The sequence below is a fragment of the Callospermophilus lateralis genome, unplaced genomic scaffold, assembly GCF_048772815.1.
Source record: "Callospermophilus lateralis isolate mCalLat2 unplaced genomic scaffold, mCalLat2.hap1 Scaffold_44, whole genome shotgun sequence".
Lineage (NCBI taxonomy): Eukaryota > Metazoa > Chordata > Mammalia > Rodentia > Sciuridae > Callospermophilus > Callospermophilus lateralis.
Window position 1 is genome coordinate 3,633,152 of NW_027514389.1, and position 27,669 is coordinate 3,660,820.

Sequence of the window (27,669 nt, forward strand, 5' to 3'; positions counted from 1 at the left end):
TCTGCTAGTATAATATGTCTGTTTTTGATCCCACCGTGCAGGGATGGGGGATACACAGCTTTTCCCCAGTTTATGCTCTAAGATTTTGAGTGGGCAGCATATCCTCAAATTCTCTGGGGACCCCTGTAAACATGTGGAGTTGTGGCCTAAGAAAAGCAAGACCTATATTACTGTAATAGTCACAAGAGTAGCAGCACCTGGGATTGGAAGTTTCCTATTGTAATTGCTTCCTGGGCTTCCCTCTTGAGAAGAGGACAAAACAGAAGGAAGAAGTCAGATAAAAATCTTTACATTTTCTCTTCTAATGAGGACATTATTAGCATTACCTCTGAGTTTATATGATTGATAGTATGTCTCAAAAAACTGCTGAAAAATGAAAGTGAAAGAAGTTGAAAACTAATGTATGCATTGGGTCTTCCTTCTTTGTCCACCTAGCTGATTGTTTGAAATAATAATTCTTTACACATTCTATGACAATAGTGTTTTATTCTTTGTAGGAAAGATACTTGGAAAGAAAAGATAATTATAGAATCATTTTATATTTAAACCTGCTATATTTTGTTTATGATCTGCCTATTTGAAACTGATTGCTTTATGTGCATTTCAGATCTGTAATGTAATTTATGTATTGTATGAATTATATAATTAAAACAATAAAGTTGTTGCTAACTACAATCATAAAAACCTTTCCATGTTAAGAAATATAAAATGAATACAATTTGTATTTTTTATACTAGTCAAAACAAATATGTATATGAAGAAAGAAAAAAGGAAAAAAAATGTTAAAATCATTTCTGTTTGGAAGTGAGGTGGGGCCTTTTTATTTAACAAAAGCTTTCTGTGGGGGGGCTGGGGTTGTGGCTCAGCAGTAGAGCACTCGCCTAGCACATGTGAAGCCCTGAGTTCCATCCTCAGCACCACATAAAAACAAATAATTAAAATAAACATATTGTGTACAACTAAAAAATATATATTAAAAAAAATGCTTTGTGTGATGTTATATTGCTTTCAGGAAAAAAAAAACACAACAGTTTATAATAATCATTTTGATGCATAACTGAATATTAATCTATTAGAGGTTGTTATGGTTTGTATCTGTAGTGTCTCCCAAAGCTCAGGTGAGACACAATGCAAAAACATTCAGAGGCCAAATGATTAGATTATGAGGAGTTGTAGTCTAATCAGAGGATTAATCCACTGATATGAACTAACTGGGTGGGAACTATAGGCGGGTAGGGTGTGGCTAGAGGAAGAGGTGTATCACTGGGGGGGTGTGCCTTCGGGATTTATATTTTGTTCCTGGTCCAGAGCTCTCTGCTTCCTGGTGTCCATGTTCTGGGCTGCTTTCCTCTGCCACGCCCTTCTGCCATGATGTTCTGCCTCACGTCAGACCCAGAACTATGGAGTGGGCCATCTATGGACTGAAATCTCTGAAACCATGAGCCCAAATAAACTTTTTCTCCTCCAATTGTTCTTGTCAGGTCTTTGGGTCACAGCAATGAAAAAAACTTACTAAAATAGGAATTTATGTATAAAACTAGAATAAACATATCTTTAATTACATGTAAAAATCATTAGCAGGACATGTTAATTCTAAAGCATTCATGGCATATGTATATAAAAAATTTTTTTAAAAAAAGAATTCACTTTACTACTAGAATTTTATGAATTATTATTTCTAGAAAAAGATAAGAAGAGACCTTGCATTTTACAATGCTAGTTACCTTGACCATTACTATGTTAAACACCCACTAACATGGCAGTGATCAGATTTTTAAAAAGTCAAACAACATAAAATTGAGCATGAAATTCTCTTCAGATTGCCACTCACCTCTCACCCATTTTTCCTTTGCATTGCAACTCTCAGGAAGTTATTTTGGTAACATCCATGTACTTTTGGGTTCCTTCCTAACATGTCAAGTGTCTTCCAAACTTCTCTGTGCCATACAGAACTGAACACACATATGGACACCAACATAATTGTTAATCCTCTCTGAGGCTGTTGGTTTTCTTCTAGAAGTCTGATTTCTAGAATTAGCTCATACATGTCAAGGTCTGTTACAAAATCAGTTCTCCTAGAAGATTTATGTGTCTTGGCAGCTTAGCAAAGAAATCCTCGATTTTAGTGAGATGAACAGAACTATTTTTAGAAAATCACTGCCAGACCTGAAGCTAATTTTTATAATTCAACAACATCTGTAAGCCTCATATGGAAGTCTGGGTTTTTATTAGCCCTGAAGCCTAATAAATGGATGGTGATGCTTAAAGAAAACAAACAACAAATACCACTTGATGGGAAAACCACAAGGTAACATAAAAGAGCAATATGGGCTATAGGCTTTAAAATTCAAATTTTTTCATTGTCAGCTTTTAAGATGTTATAGACAGTTAATTCAAAAGTAGGAAAAAGTGTTGAAGTCACAAGGAAAATCTTCATTGAAGTTTTTTAATATTTATTTTATTTTATTTTTTAGCTTTTTAGGTGGACACAATATCTTTATTTTATTTTTATGTGATGCTGAGGATTGAACCCAGTGCCTCACGCATGCCAGGTGAGTATGCTACTACTTGAGCCATATCCCTAGCCCCTAAGTTTTTTTTGTTTTTTGTTATTTTTTAACTAGTATGAAGAATGGCCAATAAAACCACTGGAATCCCAACACGCAGACAATGACATTTCTCAATAGAAAGAAATGGAAATAGAGGAAAGGACCAAATGCATAGTGAATCTGGGCCACAAATGGGCTGCAGAACTGCTGGCAGTTGAATAGATATTTCTTTCCAGGTTCCAAATTCTAGGCAACTTCCACAGTGTACCTTCATTTATTTCTTCATACCAAATGGAATGGTTCCTCTGCAATAATTAATCCTTTTAAAAACAATGTTCATTACCATGTGATTCCTTATTGAGCATAAAATTTTAAGAGGTGGAAGGTAAATAGAATTAATATGGTTCAAATAGCCTTTCATAATTTAACTAGTCTAATATTACCAGTAGCAATACATAGGCATGTTGCCAGCCATATTCTTACAAGAATCAAGAACTGAGCATTTGGACATAATGAATCTAGAAATGAATATGTTATTAATAAAGTATTGCATACATTCTAAAATTGAATTTAATCTTATTTGCATTTTCCTATAATTGGCTAATAATGTACATCCCAGACATTCTTTGTTGTCTGTAGAATTTTTTAACACCATTAAATAAAGACCATGTGCTTCAAAAAAAGCTTAGACTTAAAGCAAAAGTAAACAAATCAGAAGTAATGTTTTCTTTTATATAATTGTTAGCAAATACTACTTTTACCAATTGGATTTAAAATGAACCAGGAACTCTCTGAGCATTTTTTAGGCATTATCTCATTTTAATAATAGCATTTATCCTTACTGAATTGTTGAAAGGATAAATGCTATTGTTTACTAATTTTGCAGAGAAGGAAATAGACTTGAAGATAAAAATGAAATAATTTGCTTCATCTTACCTAAAAGGTACAAAATGGCTAGGCAAGAAAGTAAGCCCACTTCTTGGAGCCCTGAGATTATGCCTGTTATCTCTTTGATGAATCCATACAACTTGGAACCCATTGCTGAATAAGTCTAGATAACTTAACAGTAGATCACACTGCATGTTTTTATCACATTATATTTTACTCAACATTTATACTCATGAACTAACTACTATTTCCTATATTTACATCTTATTAACCACCTTTGCAAAAACATAAGCATTGCTAAACGATCTGTTCTTGGATCTATTCAAAATCCTCAGCTAACCTTTACCCTAAGTCCCTGTTTCTATTTCAAATGTCTTCCTGACATCTCCTGGACGTTCATCCCATACACAACATGTTTCTTATGGAACCTGTTGTCCTTCTTCACAATCTCATCCTTTCTTCTAGAGCTCTTGTTCTGCCCATCACACTAACAATCACTCTAGGAGACAGAAACCACGGAGAACTGCCACTCTAAGGAACTGTACTGCTATTCACAAGTATTCCACCCATCTTCCTCTTACATGATTATACAGGTCTATCCCACTGATTTTGACCTTGGCCAGGTGATGTACTTTTCGGCCAATGGAATGCGAGCGCTGTCTGACAACCTTTAAGGGTCAGTGCAAGTTTCTACTGACTCTTCTGCTTTCCCCCTCTGTCTCAAGAAGAGATATCCCAGACAGAGATGTCCCCTTTAGTCTGGGCCTAGTAATGAAGGGAGGAGTGAAGTCAAGTCACAGCAACAAAAGCACAGTTGTGCCATGTATTGTGAACCAATAAGTGCTTGATATTGTAAGCTAATGATATTAGATAGTCATTTCTTATTACTAAAAATAAGAACTTTCATTACTCTCACCTTGATATCAAATCAATTATAAGTATTTCTAAATTATAAAAATACAAATGGTCTATACCTTCCTTCCTTTCCCTTTACTTGGCCACTATTCTGCTCATGTTGATTAGAACCCATCGCTTTGGCAATTAAAATTCCTTTTGCAGGTCTGTTCTCTAGTTCTTGGTCTATGCTCAAGTGAACTTTGATCATTTAACTTTCTTATTCAAATATCATAAGTGATTTTCCAAGGGGCCAAAATAAAATAAATTCAAAATTGAAAATTAAAAAAAAAGAGTCTCAGAAAACTAAAGTCATTGATCACATTAAATAGTGCTTATAAACATATTTGATGAGCAATGAGAATTAATCACTGGATTTAGCAATGGATGCCATTGCTAATTATCTAACGAACAGGTTTGGAAGAGTGACTAATAATAGACTGAATGGAGTAGACTCAAGAGCAAAAGAAGAGAGGAATTGGTATCAACAAGAGAATTAAAAAAAAAGTTTCAAGAGCTTTAGTGTGAAGGAGAGCAGAGAAAGAGAGTAGTGGCTTGAGGACAATATAAAATGAAAAGGTGGGAAGCTTTAGTGTTTATTTTATTTTGTTTAAAGTGAAAGGGAAACTTCAATGTATTGATGGAAGTGACCTAGAGGACCCCAAAATATTTTTGGGGGGATGCAGGACATCTTACATATAAATTGTGCTTTGACTAAGCACAGAAATGGGATGGGATCCAGCACTTAACTGGAGTGATAAGCCTCATATAGAATCTGAGACAGTGTGTCCACAGTAACTCCTACCAAGTATAAGGTGTAAATAGGGAGGTAGTTGGGTGATGAGACATATTTGGATTGTTTCTATTTTATCAGGGAAATGGTAAGTATGCTAACTGAGAATGGGAAGGAGGAGTGAGGAGTTTGAAGAGAAAGAGTTCCAAATTACCTGTTAAGAGAAAGGAAGAGTGGTAGCCAGGGAAATTTGGGGATTTGGGGACACACTAGTTATTCACTTGAGATTACTTGTCATCAACTTAGTATGAAATCAGTTCGAGTGCTGTTGTAAATTTTACCCAGAAACATTCATCCAAGAAGGAACAGAGAAGAGGAAGATGTTGAGATTCATGAAGTTGAGGTTTGGGTAGTAAAATAAGCAAAGGGAGAAAGGAGTGGATGAGTAAGAGTATCCATGAAGGCAATTTTGAATTCTTGTGATGGATCATACAATCTAACTTGTACAAGAAGAAATGAGGCAACAGCTAGGGTACTGGTCAGACGATATTTTTTGGATTGGGGATGATAACAGGAGCAAACTAGAAAAAGAGACGAAGTTAGAAAGCTGGAGAGTCAAAACCGAGTGAAGAGGATGGAGATTTTAGTATGACAATTTCTCAGGTGTGGCAGTGGGAGAATGTGGCTGAGGTAGAAAGGGGGGCAAGAACATGGGTGTCCTGAGAAGCTAGGCTATGTGAAGGTGTATGGGAATGAAGATGCCATAATGAATTATGACAAGGTGAACTTTGAGAGCGACCACAGGAATTAAACCATGCATAGGCTAGGGAGAAAGTACTGAGGTTCCTGGAGTGACCCTAATGAAAAGGGGTGGCATGGTCTAAAGTGACAGTAGGGGCTTCAGCACAGGCAGATTTTAGGGAAGAGCCAGGGAGTGAAAATAGACATTTAACCCCTCCAGGCCCAGGATTGGAAAGGTATAGGGAAGGACTGCACAGTCCCAGTAGAGAGGCAGGTTTCCAGAGGCTGAGTCAGAAGAATTGCAAGTTTGAGGCCAGCCTCAACAATTTAGGGCTCAGCAACTTAGTGAGATTGTATCTCAAAATAAAAAATAAAAGAGTACTTGGGATGTAGCTCAGTGATAAAGTGCCCCTATGTTTAATCCCTAGTAACAACAATTAAGAAGAAAGAGGAGGAGGAAAAGGAGGAGGGACTAACAGAGGCAATTATTTAGCTAACAGTGAATTTTGAATCCTAAGATGTCTAGTGTAAGGATTTCAGGTTTGTGGGAGGTATGAAAAGTGAGCTTTAAAAAGACTGATAGAACTATGTATTGGTGGGCATACGAATAACAGGAATAATTTTTGTCTTAAAAATCTGATCCATATGACAACTCAATTAGTCAGTTACATATTTTTTAGAAAAATGCTAAATGTAGGAGAATTATATTGCCTGTTATTTTTGTTTAACAAGAGACTAATCACACACAGCTTGTCTAAAACAAAACATTAAAATATGCAACATATAACTTGCAACCCTCAAGCTAACATTTACTATGGAAAACTGCTTAATTGCTCTGAAGAAGCTTTTTTTGGAAATAGGTCCACAAATATTTTCAAAACAGGTCATTATTTTGGTAAAATAATTAAGTTAAAATAATTAATTAGCCCATATATATTTATTTTTGAGAACACACATACCACAGGGAATGCAATATATTAAAAAGCACCTGGGGTATGATTTAAGTAACAATGGTGTCTTTAGAAAGTATGGAATTTTAGAAAAAAAAAAAAGATTATCTTTTTGATGTGGGCAGAGGCAGAAATACAAAGCTTGGCTTCCAAAAGGAAAGGGAGAGGTGACTATGGAGGACTTGGGAGTGAGGACTCTAGACTTCCAGGGGACAACCGGCAACCCTATGCCCTTTTTCCTTCTCTCAGAAAAAGGAGAAACCTCATTTCATTTTCATGTAGAAAGAATATTGAGGAGATAAATATTGAGGAGAATAAAGACACAAGTTGTCCATTAACTCTTAGTAGTAGAAATGCCTTCAGGAAATGATCCTATGAGTCTGAAAAAACAACCTCACTCTCTCCTAATTTCCTGTAAATACCATAGAATTCATAATATTAGACATATTATTATAACAATATAAGTAACTGAGTATTGTTCAGGACCCAAACAGCCTGATACGTTTTTCTCCTAAAAGATAATGTGCCAGCTTCACTCTTTCCTGTCTTACTGCCCTTTTTCTTCCTAACTGCTAGCTTGTGACATGGATAAAAATCTCTAAAACACACCAGAGTCCACATTACAATTCCTAAATTGCTTGCAGTTGATAGAATTTTGAATTAGCCTATTTGTTATCAGATGGATGGGCTCAGCTAAATAGTCATAAGACAAACAAGTTGAGATAATTAGATGGTGCTGATTTTACCTGCAGCGTGCACTTGACTTTCATGATTAATTCTGTATTGATGACTACACGAACACTTGTATTCTGAAAAACACAGCATCAGAGTGGGAGCAAAGGTATAGAGTCCCCTGTGACCATGAGTATCAATTTGAACACCATTACCTCACCATTAGTAGTTGGTCAGATATCTTGGAGAAATGCAGCAACCAATCAAGAGTTATAATTTATTTTAGGTAGAAACTCAACTACAATGTGAAAAAGAAAAATCTGAAAATCATAATCAATACCGACACCCACTGGGTTAATGAGTTCCTGTCATTACAATAACAATGGAATAAAAATGGTAAGAAAAGAATCTCTTCAAAGTGCGGTGATTAAGCCATTAATCCAGGGAACATTTATGTAGGTGAAATTTATTTTAAAGCAGGTTTTAAGATACAAAACACTGAAAAGTTAATTTAAGGCTCACTCTCTATATCACACAGACAACTTAATCTTTACAAAGGGTTTCTATTGATCTTTAGAAAATGAGAGAAGGATGCTTGTCCTGCTCCTGTGGTTCCCTTGTTAAGGGATGTGATCCTCTATTTTCTGCTTTCTACTGGCCCTTTGTACTTTTTATACTTTATATATTGACCCACATCACATAAATACCTGCTATGAGAGAGAAACTTTTAAGTTTTAAAAATATATTGACTACACCCTTTTCTCAAACTATTCTGATCTGAAATGTCAGGTTCAAGAATATCCATGTGGCTACAACTTGAGATTCTATTGTCAACAGAATGGGTGGAAGGAGGAGAGCTGGTTTATAAGATATTAAAATATGAACAAAACACATTTAGTATGAGGAGCATATTTATTCTCCATGCTTCAGTTGCCTCGTTTGCAAAAGGCAGAACAGAGTATCCTCTGCTTTGAACATAAAGCATTTGTCACAGAATTTATCTTGTAGTTATTTCAGCAAATAAAATCACCTTTTGGCGCTGGGCACAGTGGCCCATGCCTGTAATCCCAGCAGTTGAGGAGGTAGAGGCCAGAGGATCATGAGTTCAAAGCCAGCCTCAGCAATTCAGCGAGGTGCTAAGCAACTAACTCATTGAGATCCTGTCTCTAAATAAAATACAAAAAGTCACCTTTCTTTCTGGGTTGCCCTATGTAGGGAAGGGAGTAGCTATCTCTTACCATGCAAGGAATGTCTGGAACTTCCTCTTATGGGCAGGATGACCTAACCACTTCTACCACAGTCTCTTTACAGACAGTTCCATTATAGATGTAAGATGAGTGCTGGTTTCTAGGCAGTCTCTAATTAAAGAAACCTCATACTCCTCTCCCCTTTATTTTGTAAAGTTTTTTTTATGGGTCGGGGGGTTACCAGGGATTGAACTCAGGGGCACTCGACCACTGAGCCACATCCTCAGCCCTATTTTGTATTTTATTTAGAGATAGGATCTCACTGAGTTGCTTAACACCTCGCTTTTGCTGAGGATGGCTTTGAACTCATGATCCTCCTGCCTCATCCACCCAAGCCATTGGGATTACAGGCATGGGCTATAAAGGAGTGTTTTAGTTAGTTAGCTTTTTCATTGCTGGGAGCAAAAGACCTGACAAAAACAATTAGAGGAGAAAAAGTTTATTTCATTCATGGCTTCAGAGGTCTCAGTCCATAGATGGCTGACTCCATTGCTCTGGGCTTGAGATGAAGCAGAACCTAATGGTGGAGGAAAGCAGCTCAGGACATGGCAGTCAGGAAGCAGAGAGAGAACTCTGGTCACCAGGGACAAAAATCTATGCTCCAAAGTCATGCCCCCAGTGTCCTACCTCCTCTAGTCATACCCTATAGTTACCTCCCAGTAATCCATGTCAGTTGGTTAAACCATTAATTTAGGTTATTCCTCTCATAATATGATCATTTCATTTCTGAAGTTCTTGTTCTTGTATTGTCTCACACACCAGCTTTGGAGGAACACCTTATATTTAAACCATAATAAGAAGTAAGAGTTTTCAAAGATTAACTACTTTCTACCACTTTCTTTTATGAAAACAAAAGAATTGTGCCTGGCACTGTATAACATGTTTTTTGTATGTCATTATATAAATAAATATATATATATATATATATATATATATATATATATTCTTTATAAAAGTCCTATTAAAGTAGGTTTGGGATTATGAAGTGGATATCAATATGGAATGAAAAATGCCAAAATGTGAAGCTTCTACTTACTGATAAGAATGTTATCAGTCATGAAAATAAAGGATGGATCAAGGGCAGACTAATAAAATTGAGAGGTAATATTAGGCTTTGTTTTAAAGCACTCTTCTTTCAACAATGTTAGCTGTGAGCTAAATCTTCCAACGGCAGTTTCAGGTAACTAAGCTATACATCTAAGTCTATATACCTAAGAATTGTGCACTGTCTTTTCATTTAAAAATAATAAAAAGACATCTTCAGAATTCTTGTGCCCTGGATGTGAGACTCTGTGGCACATCAATTCTGCAAGCTGTGACAGTTCTAGTTACAGAAGGCTTGACAATTCCTAACATCAAAACATGTTCACAGCTGGGGATTTCAGGTGACGGCTTCATCCTACAGTCAGTGTTGAGTGCTGCTTGGACACAGGTGGGTGTTATTTGTGTAAGAATCTTCTTGATCTATTTAGGGAATCAGAGTTAAGATGTTTTAAAAAAGACAAAATGTTTGTCAGGCATATGTTCAAAATTAGTATTTTTCCTTATCATTTGATTTTTCTAAACATCACTGCCTTATTGCTAGGTAGATGACTGGCAACTACTGCATGTTACTGTCTGAGTGTTTTGTAAGGTGGAGGCAACAGGTCTCAGAGGGTAATCTTTCCACTGCCTCAGTATTGTTCGATATGCTATTATTGTGGTGCAGGATTGGTGAGAGAAGCTATGGCTTTAAATTAGAATAATGGAAAAAGTGAGGTGCAACTCTCATAATTATTACTTGAACTTCTGACAGTGGGAGTGAGAAGGTTATGGGTTGAATGATACCCTGCCCCAAGTTTGTACACTGAAATCCTAATTCCCAGCACTTCGGCATGTGACCTGACTTGGAGGTGAGGTCTTTACACATCTCATCAAGCTGAAGTGAGCCCATTAGGGTAGATTCTAATCCAACATGACTGGTATTACAAAAAAGGAGAAATATGGACATAGAAACCATAACCTAAATAAGAATCAAACTGGGTTCAGTTCCAATTTCATAATCAAATTATTGGAAGTTAACTTTCAGCCTCCATATTTTTAGTGGTACAAAAGAACTTTTTAGTAACTTTTCTGGTTTCACACAATTAATATGAAACAGTAAGATATTAAGAAAAAACATAAAATATTAATGAGGAATATCCTACATCCATAATTGTAGCAGAGTTTCTTCTGAAGTAGTAATATAAATTATACATACACCAAATTTTAGAAATCTATGGTTTTATGCTACAAATCTTCTAAACTCAGGGAAAATACTTGCTGCTTTAGATGGAATCCTATGATACTGAAACAAGAAGTTTGAAAAAAAATTGCCATCTGGTATTCTATCATATTTTGCTATTTAAGTTTGTGTTTGAAACTTTTGATCAAGATTTAAAAAAAAAAAAAAACAATGATGCTGGATACCTTAGAAATAACTGGGGCTATAACTTTGAGCATAGAGATTCTTAAGTAAACAAAAGCAAGTACCACTATTCTGGGTGATTCAATTTTGAAAGAGTTTCACACTTAAGTTCTTCCCTATATTGCTTTCAAATGTTAACACCCCACATGCTTTTTTATATATCTACGTTCTCTACCAAAGAAAGCATTTCAACCATTCATGCATTTAAACAAATATTTAATTGGTACTGACAGTGTCTCAGGCTATAAGCTAGATGCTAATACTATAAAGTCAGATAAGACATGGAATAAGTACTTTGAGAATAATGTGGATAGCAATTATAACACAAGAATGCACATGATGAAATGGGGTTTCAAAACAACAGGTGTATATTTTGTGACAACAGCTGTAGACTCTTGAAATATAGCTGTGAATACTATATAGTTCTTATCCTTGGCTATGTCATAGGTTTCTGGAAGTAACAGACACACAAGTTCTTAAAATAATGTTTTAAATTATAAAACTAACATACATCTAATGCACAGAGAAAGGATACTGAGCCTCATAAGAGATTTTGAGGACAGTTCACCTGAAGTGAGTCTTTGAAGGATAAGCAGGAGTTATGAAGAAAAGCAATTAATATTCAGCTTGAATATGGGATTCCAGGCATGACCAAAGGCACAGAATAGGTCTGGGGGTGTTGTGCAACAGTAACAAATAATTCAGTATTTTTGAAGTGTAAACTGTGATATCAGGCAAGGCAATAATGAGGTAAACCTGTGACCCAGAAGCCAGAAGCCTAGGTTTGGAACAAAAGGAGAAGGGAGTGGAGACAGAGTGCACCAGTACTTCCATAGACACAGCATGTCAACAGGTAAGTATGGACTCGGGCATTCAAGATGTTTCTTGGGCTTTGGTGGTTGGCTCTGGACTGTTTAGACCAAGAGACTCTTAGAGTCCTTGCAGAAACTTGCTTCTCCCTACTGGATTTGAATCTTGAATTGTGTTGGAAAGAGAGTGTACTGTAGTTATGAGAAAGGAATCATGCCTCTCTATTGAAAATACCACAGCCATGCCATGAGAGAGGGAATCAGGTATTGTTATATCCAACCATGTCCAAATTCAGAGAGAACTATGGGCTTCTAAACTATGCAAACAATCAAAACTTTTTTGTTGTAGGCAAGTTTTTAATATGATGTTCTGTCATGTTTCAATCAGCCTATTATTATATCTGGCAATTACTATTTCATTCAATTGTTTTTATTATAAAATGAGGCTACAAAGAACCTTCCAGAGTCATATACATACCCAGTGATCTAGATAAAATGAGAATTTGGGAATTCAAACTATCAACCCCCCTTTCATAACCAATCATAATAAAGACTGTCTCCCAACACTTTATTTTCTCCAAATGTATACTGCTTAAAGTGATTTATGAACTTGTACTCAGTGAGCACGTCAGAAATATTGGAAGAGTAGCGGATAAGTGATGGTCCTACTTAGGAGGACTCATACCTAATTGCCAGGTATAGGATCCAAGCAGGGGAAAAAACTGTGAATCTCAACATTTATTATACAGACTTCATTTAATTACCCTACATTCAACCTTCAACTCTGTTTCCCTGAGAGAGATTGATGTAGTTCTCTTGTGACCCATTGGTAATTCACAGGAAAAGGTTGTTATAACAGATAGGGTCTGGCCTCCCCCAGGGCTCTGGCTTCCTATGTCAAGATGTGATCACTTGATCCTGCATATCACTGCTACAATGTGATGCAGCTGAGAGGGCTCTCACCAGAACTAGGCTGATGCAAGTATCCTGCACTTGAACCTTCAAAACTAAAGCATAAGAAGTAAAATCAACCTAGATGTCCTTCAGTAGACGAATGGATTAAAAAATTGTGGCATATATACACAATGGAATATTACTCGGCAATGAAAGAGAATAAAATCATAGCATTTTCAGGTAAATGGATGGAGTTGGAGAAGATAATGCTAAGTGAAGTTAGCCAATCTCCCCAAAAAACAAATGCTGAATGTTTTCTCTGATATAAGGAGGCTGATTCATAGTGGGGTGGTGAGGGGGAGCATGGGAGGAATAGATAAACTCTAGATAGGGCAGAGGGGTGAGATGAGAAGAGAGGGGGCAGGGGGTTAGAAATGATGGTGGAATGTGATGGTCACTATTATCTAAAGTACATATATGAAGACACGAATTGGTGTGAATATACTTTGTATACAACCAGAGATATGAAAAATTGTGCTCTATATGTGTAATATGAATTGTAATGCATTCTGATATCACATATAAATAAAAAATAATAAAAATGAATAAATGAGATGGACTCAAGCTATAAAGCTTCTTCACAGCAAAGGAAACAATAACATGCAGAGAGAGCCTACAGAATGGGGGAAAATCTTTACCACATGATCTCGGATAGAGCATATCTTCATGATATTTAAAGAATTCAAAAAACTTAACATCTAAAAAACAAATAACCCAATCAATAAGTGGGCCAAGGAACTGAACAGACACTTCACAGAAGAAGAAATACAATCAATCAACAAATATATGAAAAAATGTTCAACATCTTTAGTAGTTAGAAAAATAAAAATTAAAACTACTCTATGATTTCATCTCACTCCGGTCAGAATAGCAATTATCAAGAATACAAACAATAAATGTTGGTGAGGATATAGGGAAAAAGACACTCAAACACTTCTGGTGAAATTGCAAATTGTGCCATCATTATGGAAAGCAGTACGGAGATTCTTCAGAAAACTTGAAAAGGAACCATCATTTGACCCAGTGATCCCACTTCTCCGTTTATACACTAAAGGACTTAAAATCAGCATATTACAGTGATGCAGCCACATCAAAGTTTATAGAAGCTCAATTCACAATAGCTAAACTATGGAACAAAAATAGGTGCCCTTCAACAGATGAATGGATTAAAATATGTAGTGTGTGTGTGTGTGTGTGTGTGTGTATTATATTTATATATATATATATATATATATATATATATATATATATATATATATATATATATATATAAATATTACTTAGCCTTAAAGAAGAATGAAATTATGGAATTTGGCAGTAAATGGATGGAGTTGGAGAATATCATGCTAAGGGAAATAAGTCAATCCCCCCAAACTGAAAGCTGAATGTTTTCTCTGATATGCAGATGCTAATTCACAATGAAGGGGGCTGGGGAAGAACAGAGTTACTTTAGATTACCTAGAGGGGAGTGAAGAGAAGGGAGGTGGTGTAAGAGTAGGAAGGATAGTAGAATAAATCAGACATTATTACCATATGTACATATATAACTATAAACCAGTGTGATTCTACATTATGTACAAACCAGAAGACTGAGATATTATACTCCATTGTACATGATTTATCAAAGTGCATTCTACCATCATGTATAACTAATTAAGACAAATTTAATTTTTTTTTGAAAAAAAACTGTGAGCTGAATAAACCTCTTTTCTAATAAAGTTAATCACCTCAGGTATATCCTTACTGTAATGAAAAGCTGGTTAACACATATACTATACATATGGTACAACCCAACCTGTAAATAGAGATGTTGGGAAAGCCTAGGAAGAAATATACTAATATAATATCCTTGGTTGTCTTTGGAATGAGAAGACTATAGATTTCTTTGAGATTTTCCTTTATACTTTTGTATATTCTGTGAATTTTCTTGAATAATCACAGAAAAGTTTATGCAAAATAACTACTTAATTCAGAAAATAAGCCCTCATTTATTTTTAAACACTTTCATTTATAATTTATCTGAGAAAAACATTTGGAAGTTCTGTTAACACTTAAAAAATTCAGCTCATTGCAAAAAACTTCAACTGTTTCAAACATAAATTAAATCAAACCAAGAAGCAGAAATGGATCACATATGACTCTAATAAATAAATCCATGTCACCCACTCTGTGCAGTCAGAGACAGGAAGATACAGAATTTATCAGCTGCTAGCCGGAATTTGAAATTTAATGATCCAAAGATGAATGCCTCTCCCCATTATCTAGCCTATTACAAAAAGAATTTATCCCTAGTTCTTGAAGGAAAAAAGCAAGTGCTTCATGTATAGAGGCAACTTCTTAAACAATTAAATTAACCAACAGAATTGCTTGGTTTTATTGCTCTTGATATAAAGAGGAAAATCATGCAATTTAAAGGTCCAGATTGTTTTATGCTTCACCTAAGTACTATTAGTAATTTTCTATCTATATGCAACATATATGTCTTCCAACTTTTTGTTATTTGAGCTTTGTAGAAAGTTATTTCAACAAACATTACATTTCAAGATAATGACATCTAAATACATAAACGAACAAACACTGAGAAATTGTTTTACTGATATTAAGAAGCCAGCCACCATTTAGAAGCTCCAAACTATGTGAAAAACTATGTTCTTTTTTGGTTTTAGATGGATTGGTAATCTTTAGTAGAAATAGAATATGATTATTCACTGAATTATATTACTAAATTTTTTGAAGTTGTATAAAAGTTTAACAACCTGTTCATATTATATAGATCTGTTTCGAACAAAAAGGAAAAAATAACTAATTTGCAAAATCAGATATGTCATCCAGGCATAAATATTTTAACTAAATTAATTTTATTAATCACAGTAATAGTACAGGATCTGAGTTCAAATCATTAACACACTATCTACAGGTAAGTTACTTGATCTAAGAACTCTGCCTTATTTATAAAATGGTACTATTAAAACTCACTTTGTAGGGACTTTGCAAAGATATGTTCTATAATATATTTAATTAATGCAGAATTATTACAGTTACCAACACATGCTAGGTCCTTACTACTGATGACAACTAAAGCTATTTTTAATTATAGCATCCTTGCCTTCCTCCTTTTCTTCCTCATCATCTTCACAAGATTTCTTAGTAAATCTCATTGGAAGCAGAAATTTCTTTTTGCATAGATAAGAGTACTAGAGCAATCTTCACTATTGGAAGATGAATTTTATAATGTTAAAGTTAAGTTTGGGCTTTATTTATTTAATATTCAGACCAATCGTTTAAAGAACACCTCCATGTATGTTTTCAAAGCTCCTTTGAATCTCAATGGCATTTTAGATTTTAACAGTCTCTATTCTAATGTGCTTGAATAGAGGGTCCCCAGGATGGGGCATAGTTCTTGGTAGGGAGTATGTTCTCAGTATATTTGTATGGTATGAATCAACTGTATAAGGGGTATTTCCTAAAACTACTGAAAGTTTATAAGATTTTTCACAATGGGGTCAGCTAGTTCTGAGAACTGGAGAGAAGTCCAGCACCAGCTCCTAAGCCTGTCAAAGATGGCGAGAAGGCATCAAATAAAAGTTTTTTTTTTTTCTTCTGTCATGTTTTGCTTGAACTCTGTATTTAGAATAAAGAAATGTTGGAAAAAGACAGACTACTTGATGATAAAACAGATAAATTATATTTGCTATACTTCCATCTCAGCCTATTAATCATTTTTGTGTTTGCTTTTAATTATTATAGAAAGTCAGTAAGCTAATGAAGGAAGTACTTAAGGTATGGGAACACGGTGATTCTGTGATTAAGCTGGAGCAAATCAACACAGAATAGAATGAATTATGAGAGCGTACACATACTAGTGACAAGCATAATGAATCTGACTCCTGAGACATTTGCTTAGTGTCTTAGGAGAAATCTGTTGTCTTAACTTTTCCGGCTTGGAATACACTTCAAAATGGTAAAGTCTTCCCATCCTTACACGTGATTCCCCATATGATTTTATGGAGATTTTATTATGATCCCATTTTAACAACAATGAATTTTTCTGCATATGCTAACAATTGTAGATTTAGAGATTTAAGATGATTAAATGTTTAGAAGCACTCTGCCTTCAATTTAGAGTTACATGCCTAAGAGGCATGAAAACTTATGACAGCCTTTATTGTCTTTTGTAAACCTTTTTATAAACAATGACTTCAGATTCTGGACTATAATTTTATAAAGCAAACCAATCCACCTGGTAGTGTAATTCAAATATAATAATTTCTATAATATATGACCCTTTTCTATTTTAAAAATGTCATCATTAAACATGTAAAAATCAGTTTTAAAAAGTATGAACAGTTAAATTGATTATAATTGAAGTTAGCAGCCATTATATTTAGGCTTTTAGTTTAGATAGCAGTTTGATGGACAAGGTATCATTGTGACTATGATTTATGAGATTTTGTTCATATGCCATAAAGCATTTGGTACCAGGAGCTGTCTCCTCTTACTTGAAATTGACTCTGTTATCACAGAGACGCTTGGATAAATCACCTGCACAAACAAACTTTGATTTCTGTGACATTCTACTTAGTAGCTCAGGCTATAGCTTGGAACTGCTCCAATCATTCAGGAAATAGCTACCTTTGAAATGTTAGACTTCATGTTTTTATTTGATTCTCTGGCAAATACTTTCTTCTGCTAATAAAGCTCTTTCATTCCCTTCCATTTATTAGACATGCTATGGACTTCTTCTAAACTCCTAACATTTCAGTAGAATTCTTTTTGTTTCACAGACAGCATGCTCTGCTTCACAACCATCTCAATTCAGCATAAGCCTAATTTTCAATCACTTCATATATACTCTAAGGAGCACATCTAATTAAATTCAACCACTCAATTCCCAATTCAGGATCCATCCAGTGAGATACTTTTTTTTTCCTACTCCTATAGGCAAACTCCTGAGTAAGACTATAGAAAGTAGATACTGATTGAATCTATTATAAATTTATGGTTTCAAGTATTAACTATTAGCCTTGAGTTATGTGAAGAATGCTTTGCACAGAAAATGCACTAAATGGTACACAATCTAAATTTAAAACTTTGTGCTTTATATCACTAAAAATACAAAAAGATAAACTATGAACTGATATGATTTGGTAAAAGAACTTGCATACAGAATGTATTTTAAAACACTTGTTAAATTCACTAAATAGAGGCCAAACAAATCAATTAAAATGCTCAAAAGGTTTAAGTAGACATTTAAACAAAGAAGCTATAAATAAACTAAAAACTATCACTGTTATCAAGTGTAGACCACGATGAAAACTGTAAATATTATCCACTGATGATGGGAATGAGTTGGTATAGCAATTTGGAAAAGAGGCCATTTCACAAAAAGTTAAACACAAATTTGTCGTATGACCTAGATATTCAATCTAAATGTGTCCATCAAGGAGAAGCAAAACACAGATCTCCTTACTATGAATTTAAGACTTCACCATTATTTTATAGCAGCATCATACAAAAGAGCTAAAATAGTGGAAACAACTCAATTGTTCATCAACTCACCAACAGATAAACACAAAACTGTATATCCTACCTATCATTCAGCAATAAAAAATCAACTACTGAGATACATTACAACATGTATGACCTCAAAAACATTGTGCTAAGAAACTATATGCAAAAGATTATATGAATCCATTCATATGAAATATCCCTAATCCATAAAAACGGAAGGTGTTCAAGTGGTTGCCTAGTGCTGAGTGTCAAAGTGGAGACTGATGGCAAATGGCACTGAGAGATCTTTGGGGGAAGGGGGAAAGTTGTAAATCTGGATGTGGCAGTGCCAGTGCTTGAACAACTCTATGAATTCACTAAAAATCACTGAATTGTACGCAAGAAAAATTTTTACATGTAAGTTAGATCTCAACAATGCTATTATTCTATTACTGAGGCTTTCAAGGCCTCTCTGCAAACCTTGTAATTTCAAATTTTGATAAGTTTCTCAATATCCCATCCTGCACATATGTTCCTCACTCTCAGCAATTTCTTAGCTTCTACTTTACAGAGAAAGTAGAATTATAAATTCCAGGTATTTTCCCATACCTCCAAAGTAGTGATAATACCACTTTTTTCTGTTTCAGAGAGGGAAGGGTCTCTCCCCTCAGCTAACTTCATAGTGCTTACAATTTTAGTTCTTTTCTTAGTCTGTTCAGGTCTCTGTAACAAACTGCCACAGACTTGATGGCTTATAAACAAACAACAGAAATTTCTCATGGTTCTGGAGGCTGGGAAATCAGAAATCAGGGATTCAGCAGATTTGGTGTCCAGTGAGGTCTTAACTTCCTGGTTCATAGACCACCATCTTTTTGCTGTATCCTCACATGGTGGAAGGTGCTAGGGAGCAATCTTGGATCTCTTTTGTAAAGGTACTAAATCAGGAGGATTCTGCTTTCATTATCTGATCATCTCTCAAAAATCTACCTCCAAATATCATCAAAATGAGAGTTAGACTTAAACATATGAATTGGAAAGGGAGTATAAGAGTTAAATCTATACAGTCCCAATCATTTCTAGCTAGATTTTTCCAATTTTTTTAAAGAATTATCATATTATTTTGTCTAGGAATTCACTTTCTTAATGCCTGCTGGAATTTTTACATCTCCCAAACAAAACAGAAAACCAGTGACAAAGTCATTTTCCTCTTATCCCTTGTGATCACTTTCAACTGGCCACCTTCCTTACCTTTACTGTTACCTTTGTGAAGATCATCTCTGCTTTCATTGCGCTTAACCTTCTATTTCCTTCTCATCTCTTATAACCTAACACACTCCTTAAGGATTTCATTGAAACTAATATTGATACGCTCACTAATAAGAAAGTCGTTGCCAAACTACATTTCTTCAGAATCTGACACTGTTACCTATTCCCCCTTCTCTCCATTTCAAAACCATCATCAGTTAACCCTAGCTCAGTTTACCCTCCTCAGTTTTTGCATCGGACCTGACCTTTCTGACTCTCCAATGTCTGAGCTTCCTTTATTTACTCTTAAGATGTTAAGGGCAAATTTGCTCTCAGGATTCATTTTCTCGCTCCACATCAGAGATTCAAATGTGCTTCTACTGTGCATAGTGTCAATTCACACAGTGATTAAACATGATTTAATTAGTTACTGCCAAAAAAGGCCTTAGGCTGGCCCAAGGCCAGCTCCATTGAGAGATACTAAGGCTGGAAAACTGACCTTGGATTTGTGCTGTCTTGCATTAAAACAACAACAGCAAAAAACAAACAAACAAACAAAAAAAACAAACAAACAAAAAAAAAAAAAACTTGGAGATGTGGCTCAGATCATTTCACCACTGTTACTTGCACCTGGTGGGAAGCTTCTCCTCACTGGTGCATTTTTCTCTCTGAACAGGCAGTAGCATTACCAGCTATACCTCTGTCAGAAGCTTTAAGGGACATGAGTAGTTTTCAAAACTATAAGCAAGAATATTGTCTCCTGCTTTATATAAGCATCTTTGCTTATATAGATTATTTGTTATTGAAGAAAGATAATATCTTTATTCATTGTCCTTATAGATCTGTTAGGAGAATTACCAATATTTACAAATTAGATTTTACACAAAAGTCTAGACTCAGCCTCACTGGAAACCTCAACTGGTTTGGCAACCCTGGGCCTTTAAACCACACTCAAGTCTTCCCAAAGGCAGCAACCTCTAGAGCAGAAGGGGGCTGCCAACTTAAGTTGGTCATATGCACTATGTTTTTTGGCTATCTGTAAACTAAAGTTCTCATCAGAAACCACCTTTGCTGACTCGTGGCCATAAATTTCTAGCCTCTAGAACGGTGAGAAATGAAGTCTTTTAAGACATTCACTTTGAGGTATCCTTTGATGGCAGTCAAGCAGGCAAACCCAAGTTCCTCTAGAAATAAAGGGTGTCCCCAGACCCATTCCCACTGCCATTTTTCATTTATGTCTTCAACTACTCTTCACTTGGACTTTTTTTTCTTTTTTTGGTATTGGGAATTTAACCCAGCAATATTCCCATTCCTTTTTTATATTTTATTTAGAGACTGGATCTCCCTGAATTGCTAAGTGCCTCACTAAGTTGCTGAGGCTGGCTTTGAACTCATGATCCTCCTGCCTCAACCTCCCAAGCTGCTGGGACTACAGGCATGTGCCACCACACACAGCTTGATGTGGACTTTTACAATCATTTCCTAAGCAACCTACCTGCCTTGGTATCAACCATCTCCACTAATCTTATATTTCAGTGGGAGGTTCATTTAAAAATGCAACGATTATAATAACCATTGCATGCTTTTGCTTTGAAAAAAATTTAAAAAGCTAATTATAATTAGTAAAAATTTTTCATTATTATCTGTAGGCCCAAACACCCTAGAATGTCTCCCTAAGTCCTTTATCTCTGGTCATTCCCATCCACATTCCCAGTGCACTAACAGAATCACATTCAATGCTTCTTATGCCAAATTATTTTGAGCCTCTATGATCCCATTCCCAAAATTCCTTCTGGTTCTCCAGGGTATGTCACAAATCTTATGTTTTTTTCAAAGGCTCTACTTAAAATATACTCTTTTGTAAATGTTTCCTTTTGCTTTAACTGTTATGAATATATTATAAAATTTCCTAGGGAGTCTCTAACATGCCCATGAGGATTACATTTATTTTGTGATCTTTTCTTAGGTTAAAAAGGAAATGGGGTTGGTATTGGATTGACATGGAACCTTTTTAAGCAACACAATACTTAGAATACATCATAGCTGGCTACTGCAAACCCTCTTCTTTTGTGTGTGGGGGGGGCATTTTCAATCTGCTAGTAAGAATTACTCAGCTATTCTTGATTGCCATCTACATTCTTACCAGAAGATGATCAGATGGGAACCTAAGCCTTCACTATAGCAACAACAACAACTTGAGTCCTTGCTATTCCAGCTAGCTGGTTTTGTGCTATTATCTAAATGCATTGCATTTCAGTAATACAGCTTTTAGAGAGAATACCTAATGAATTTAAAAAAATAAAGAAAAAACACCCTTGAGGAATTTTTTTTTTTTTTTGGCTTTTGAGCTTTCTTATCAGTGAACTGTTGAAAAGCCTTATTTACTAATTTGCTAAGAATCAATCTCAAATATGTTTCATATTATTTAAAAGAACTTTAACTAAAGTATTTGGGAAACCACAAGGATGAGAGGTAAGCTATGTGAATCCTTGAGAAAAGAAAAAGGACAAAAACAAGAGTTGTATGTTTTTAACAATACCGACAAGAAAAACTTCAAACTTTGTATCTAATGATGTGAAATAAGTTTTAATTCTTATAGCATTAACTTCCCAGTAAATCAGAGGGTATTTGCATTAGAAAAAAAAGAAGAATCAGCATTTTCTCAAATATAGAAAGTAATTCTGTTTATAATTTTACTTTTATAGAGATTAGAATTATAAGTCTTCTCATCAGCAACACAATTTTTCACTATCACAAAGTCAAAATGATCTCGCTAACTAAATCACTTTAGTTTTCAAAAAATTCCAAAATGATCATCATGTCAAAATAAAGCCTTCTTTGTGTCTTCTGTAAAACCTTTGTGACCTTATTTGAGAAAATGCCTCACACACTCCTCACCATCACATATGCTGACAGAATTACCTGTCTGCATCCACGGTCACATCATGAACACCTCTCTGGATGACATCTCTTGAAGTAGTTGTGTCTGGTATTCGGTTCAGACTCCGAGTGTACAGGTTGAGCCCTCCATTTGTCATGTACCTGAAGAAAAATGTCTAATGAATCAAGAGCAAATTAAAGGAACCCCTCTATATAATTTTAACTTAATAAACAAATTGTATTATCGATTTTCAGTAATTGCTCCAAATAAATTATTAATATTTTTCTGTATAAAACATTTTCCTCATCAGAAAGAAGTAAAACATCTTTTCAGTTTCATTAGAAAATCAGTGTTTCTTACTGCAACAAGTAGCCTAATATAAAACTTGTTTTTCTTTTTTGCTATCAGTATTTTGCACAGGCTGTGCATAACCCTCACAAAATAAGAAAATGATGATATAATTTTGTAAATACCATTTTTGAAGAATTATAGGTCATAGGAATAATGGAACATTACTAAACTTACTTTGATAAGTAACAATTATGCCACAGTTGGTCACTGTCATAAAATAGTTGTTTCCAGGACCCATTCTAAATAGCTTACTTTAATAAAGTCACATTATTATCCACACTTCAGAAATGAAGAAAACAAATGCTAAAATGTTAAGTACTTGCATATGGTCACTCAACCAACCATGGCAGAGCTGATAAATGAATCTAGAAAAGTTGACTAGAAACTATGATCTTAACTACTATGCAAAGTGATCTGAGATGGAAGGCCTACTAATCCCCCACTTCCTGTCTTTGAGATCACCCAACCACCACCATGCTATGGGGATAGCAGGTCTAGATAGTCAGCATACTCTTAGATAATGTTGCTTCCTTGGCTACTGAGTTTAAATCATGGTATTTAAACCATATGGATATACATCTCCAAAACTGTTTTGTTTAGAATTGCATGGTTGCAATGTGATGTGATGTAAATAATGTGATGTTCTTTTGTGACTTCTTTCACTTATATTCACTTACATTTTTCACAATTTGTTCATTTTGATGTATAACATTTTAGAGCTGTAGAGTGCCACTTTATAACTGCACTATAGTTTTAAAATTTATTTGACTATCAATGTGAGTTGGTTTTAGTCTTGTAGATGCAAACAGTGTTGCCATAAATGTTTATGGGCATGTTTCCCTCTGTTTATTGGCAGTAGTTTATTTAAGGTCTATATTTGGGAGCAGGATTTCTGGGTCATACATATATAAATATATCCTATTTTACTACCCAATGCCAAATAATGTTTAAAATAATTTCAGAAATAAAACTCCTGTTGGTGGATGGGACAGTTCATTTTTTGAGAAATTTGCCAATATTTGGTATTTTTGTATAACCTGAGACACATGAAATGATGTCTAATTTTCATTTTAATTTACATGTTCCCCATTACTAAGTAGGTTGGTCATACTGTTATTTTGTTATAGGCCATTTATGTTTATATAAAACGTATGTTAATGTGTTTTGCTCATTTTCTTAGATTCTACTTTTTTGTTTTGTCTTCCTCTCTGATACTAGTCATTGTCTAGTTAAATACACTGCACATATGAAATTAACCTTGGTGATTTTGTCTTGATCATTCTTGGTATGTAATATTAACTTTTCTGAATAAAAGGAAGGTTGGCTTAAGTAGCTTTCTAATTTCACATAGCAATAGTCCCTGTTATGTCTGTGAAATTTAAAAATTGTGTAGTAGGTTGCTTTTGCAGACTTTTGCTCTAGTGCCCTCTACCACTTTTGTTAGGACCTTCTCCGCTTGCACCTTTATTGCCAGCCACTCTCTCTTCAGTGTGATTCTACTCCCAACAGTCAGCCTCCTGTAGGTCTTGTCCTGAAAGAGACCCATGGTTGGGCCATTTGAATACTTTACAGGTTTTAGACTGCTATATTCCTGTCATAAAGTGACCATCATCCCTCGCACTCTTGACTAGTCAAGTGGCCCAAATCCCTACCAGCATCAGCCAATTTCTGTGTGCTTTAAGTTAGTTTCTGTTTGCTATTTGAGGCTCTTTTCTCTTAGTATCATCAGATGTCCCTTTGCTATCCTCTGTGTCTTCTTGGGAGTTGAGACAGTACCTTGTCATCATCTTTGTTGTAATTAATTATCTTCTCCTTTTTAACTCTCCCGCCCTTTGGCTCTCTTCCAGTCGGGTTCCAGTCTGTCCTCTTAAATATCATGACATAGTGGCCCAATGAGATAGTCTACCTGCCCAAGCTTCTCTCTGAGCATCTAGGGTTTTTTTTTTTAATACAATCATTAAAAAAAAAACGTTCATAGCAGTCAGCTATTATTAGTATAGTTTTCTTTGCTAGCACATTTGCAATAGGGGGCATCTTTTCATGCTATCTGTGCTGATGTATAAATTTTAGGATGATGTATCAATCAACTGATCAATCATAAAACACTGCCCAGAATACAATAAATAATATGCCATTGTTGACTAGTGCTGCCAGCTGTGTTTTTTTTTACCATTAAAATTTCTGTCTTCACAAAAAATGGCTCACATCTTGAGTATGAAATCAGAGGCAGAATTAAGATTAGGAATCAGGGGCTCACCAGAAGTCCTCTTAGTAGTTCAGGCACCCTGATCTTCCCACTGTTATGCATACTGTAGTCATTCAAAGTTTACTAAAGGAGAACTTAGGAGGCTAAAGCAAAGCCTTCTTAAATTCCATGCCTCAGAATTCTTAAATTATTTTGTATTTGAGTCATGTGGTTTGAGGAGAATTTTAATTTAAGGTTACATGCATTGCTTATAATATTTAAAACCGGGATGCCTAAAGGTAACTTCAATTTCCACCCAATTAAAGTCTGTAACTTTTCTCCTAATTTTCCAGTGTTCCTTTTCTCTTTATAAATGAAGACTTTTTCACACTCATTATAAATAAGAGGCCTTACTCTGACTAATTCCTAATTACTGAGAGATTCACATTCCCAAGTGTGTAAAGTAATTTCAAAAAGAGAAGAGATAAGTCTTTGCATGCTTCAAGAAATTTTGAATTCTCAGAATACCAATCAAGTAATTTTTTTTATTTCTACCTAGAACACATGAAAAAAAAAAGAAACTTCATTCCCATTTGCACTGACTTCATGCATTCTTAGGGTTACATGAGGGGAAAAAAAATCCTAAATCAAACATCCTCATTTTTTACTGTATCTATTAAGACTTTTGTTCCTGTACACAGTAAAACATACCTTAAAAAACTGTCAAGAGAAAGTGAACTTTTTGATTTAATATTTTTATGAGTTGTTACACAGGTATTTCTGAGCCCCTTTTATGACTTAAAGAAAATATCATCAATTTAAATGTTTTCTAGGATAGCTCCATCTCTTTCATCTCCTGACATTTAAATTCTAAGCTGAGGTACTGGGCTCCCTCCTGCAGGTGCCAAGAAGGGCACATTACATACACTGGTGAGCAATGTGTCACACCCCTGGCTATCCTTCAGTCAGTATCCTCCAAACACCCTTGAGCTGAGACCATCCCCATCCCGTCAACCATGTCTAGTCATCCCCACACAGGAAACAGCACTGACTTGAGCTTTAAATTTCATTCTCCTGCCCTCTCACATGGAAAAGAAAAAAATATATAAGCCCATGCAGGTAAATATCTCCTGAGGAAGCTTTCAAACAGGATTTGGGGTATTTGTGACACGGGACATGTGGGCCACCAATGCCCATTTAAAGAGACTCCTTTGTGAGACTGTCCAAGGCATTCTTTGAAAGATTCAAGGAACAAAAATGAAGGCGTATAGAAGTATGAAGCAGATTTCAAAGGAGCCATGAAACAAGTAAGAGAGGACAAAGGATCTAAAACATTTTCTTTTTCTCAATAGCCAATTCAGCAGTCTGGCCGTGTCTCATCAAACCAGCTTCCTCCTCCTGTGCACACAGCTGAACCATATTTTCTTGCTTCTCTTATAGTTGGATGTGGCCATGTGGTTTTCTGGAGAGAAAATGTGGGTGGAATTCATCTGCAAAATGTCCAGGCCCGGTGCAAACAAAATATTCTTACACCATGGTGCTTCATCTCTTTTGTCATTTGCCTACTGAATATCAATGTCCAAGGTGACTTGATAATAGTAGAATTACCATCTTACTCTCTGAATGACTATGTGGTGTACCTGCCCTAACTGCAGGTCAACAACACCAGGGAGGGTTTTATGCAAAGGAGAATGAGCTTATTTGTGCTATGTTACTGAAATTTTTAGATTGCTGTGTTACCAAAATTAGTATTACCGAATACAGGTAGTATTCTAGAAAAGACCAAATGTTCCTGAGGAAGGTATGCCTGTAATATACATTCCTAATGAGAACTCAGTTGTTTAAAATAGTTCCTTAAAATCAGAATACTTATGCACACAAAAACACACACATTTACTTATTAAATAAATAAGCACTTACACAAGTACAAAAAATGTTAATATGTGAACTTGGGTGGTTAGGTACTGTGTATCTGTTGTTTACTATTACACGCTCAGTGCCCAGAATGTTGCTTCACACACAGAATGAACTCAACAAATATTTTTGTAATATACATACACACACATACATATATATATGAATATATATAAATATAGAGATATAAATATATTCTTCTATAAGAATATATATAATTGAATTTATATATACAAATATGTCAATATATGTGTTATGTATGTGTATGTGCATATGTGTGTATGTATATATAAAATATATATGTACACATGTATGAATATAAAATTGAATTTATATATATATATATATATATATATATAAAACTTATTTATATATATACATACTCACACACACACACACACACACACACACACACACACAAATGTGTGTATATGTTTATTAATTTATGATTTCCCTTTGTACATTCTTTCCCCAGGAGGCCTCATGCCTCCACAATGTCCACTATCTTCTACTGAGATATCTCTCTCTCCTGGACACTACTTTTGCTTTTTTCATAAACTATATCCTACTGTTTCCAATGCATCTACACCCTCAACAAAAAATCAGCTCCCTCTCTCATCCTATTTTCTTCAATGGTATCCTTTACTATCTCCCGTGTTTACAATGTAGGTATCTTGACTGATTTCTTTACCTCCCATATATCCTCATGTGTAGTCCATC

General features: G+C 35.1%; 1 protein-coding gene across 1 annotated transcript in view; it reads right to left on the reverse strand.

Annotated features, from left to right (window-relative positions):
- Positions 1–5,603: 5,603 nt before the first annotated feature.
- LOC143389179 (neuron navigator 3-like) overlaps positions 5,604–27,669 on the reverse strand; it is a 133,382-nt gene continuing 111,316 nt past the window's right edge. Inside the window, 4 exon segments of the mRNA XM_076842411.1 lie at positions 5,604–5,645; positions 7,502–7,564; positions 19,857–19,998; positions 22,541–22,660. Coding sequence (XP_076698526.1) covers positions 5,604–5,645; positions 7,502–7,564; positions 19,857–19,998; positions 22,541–22,660 — 367 coding nt within the window.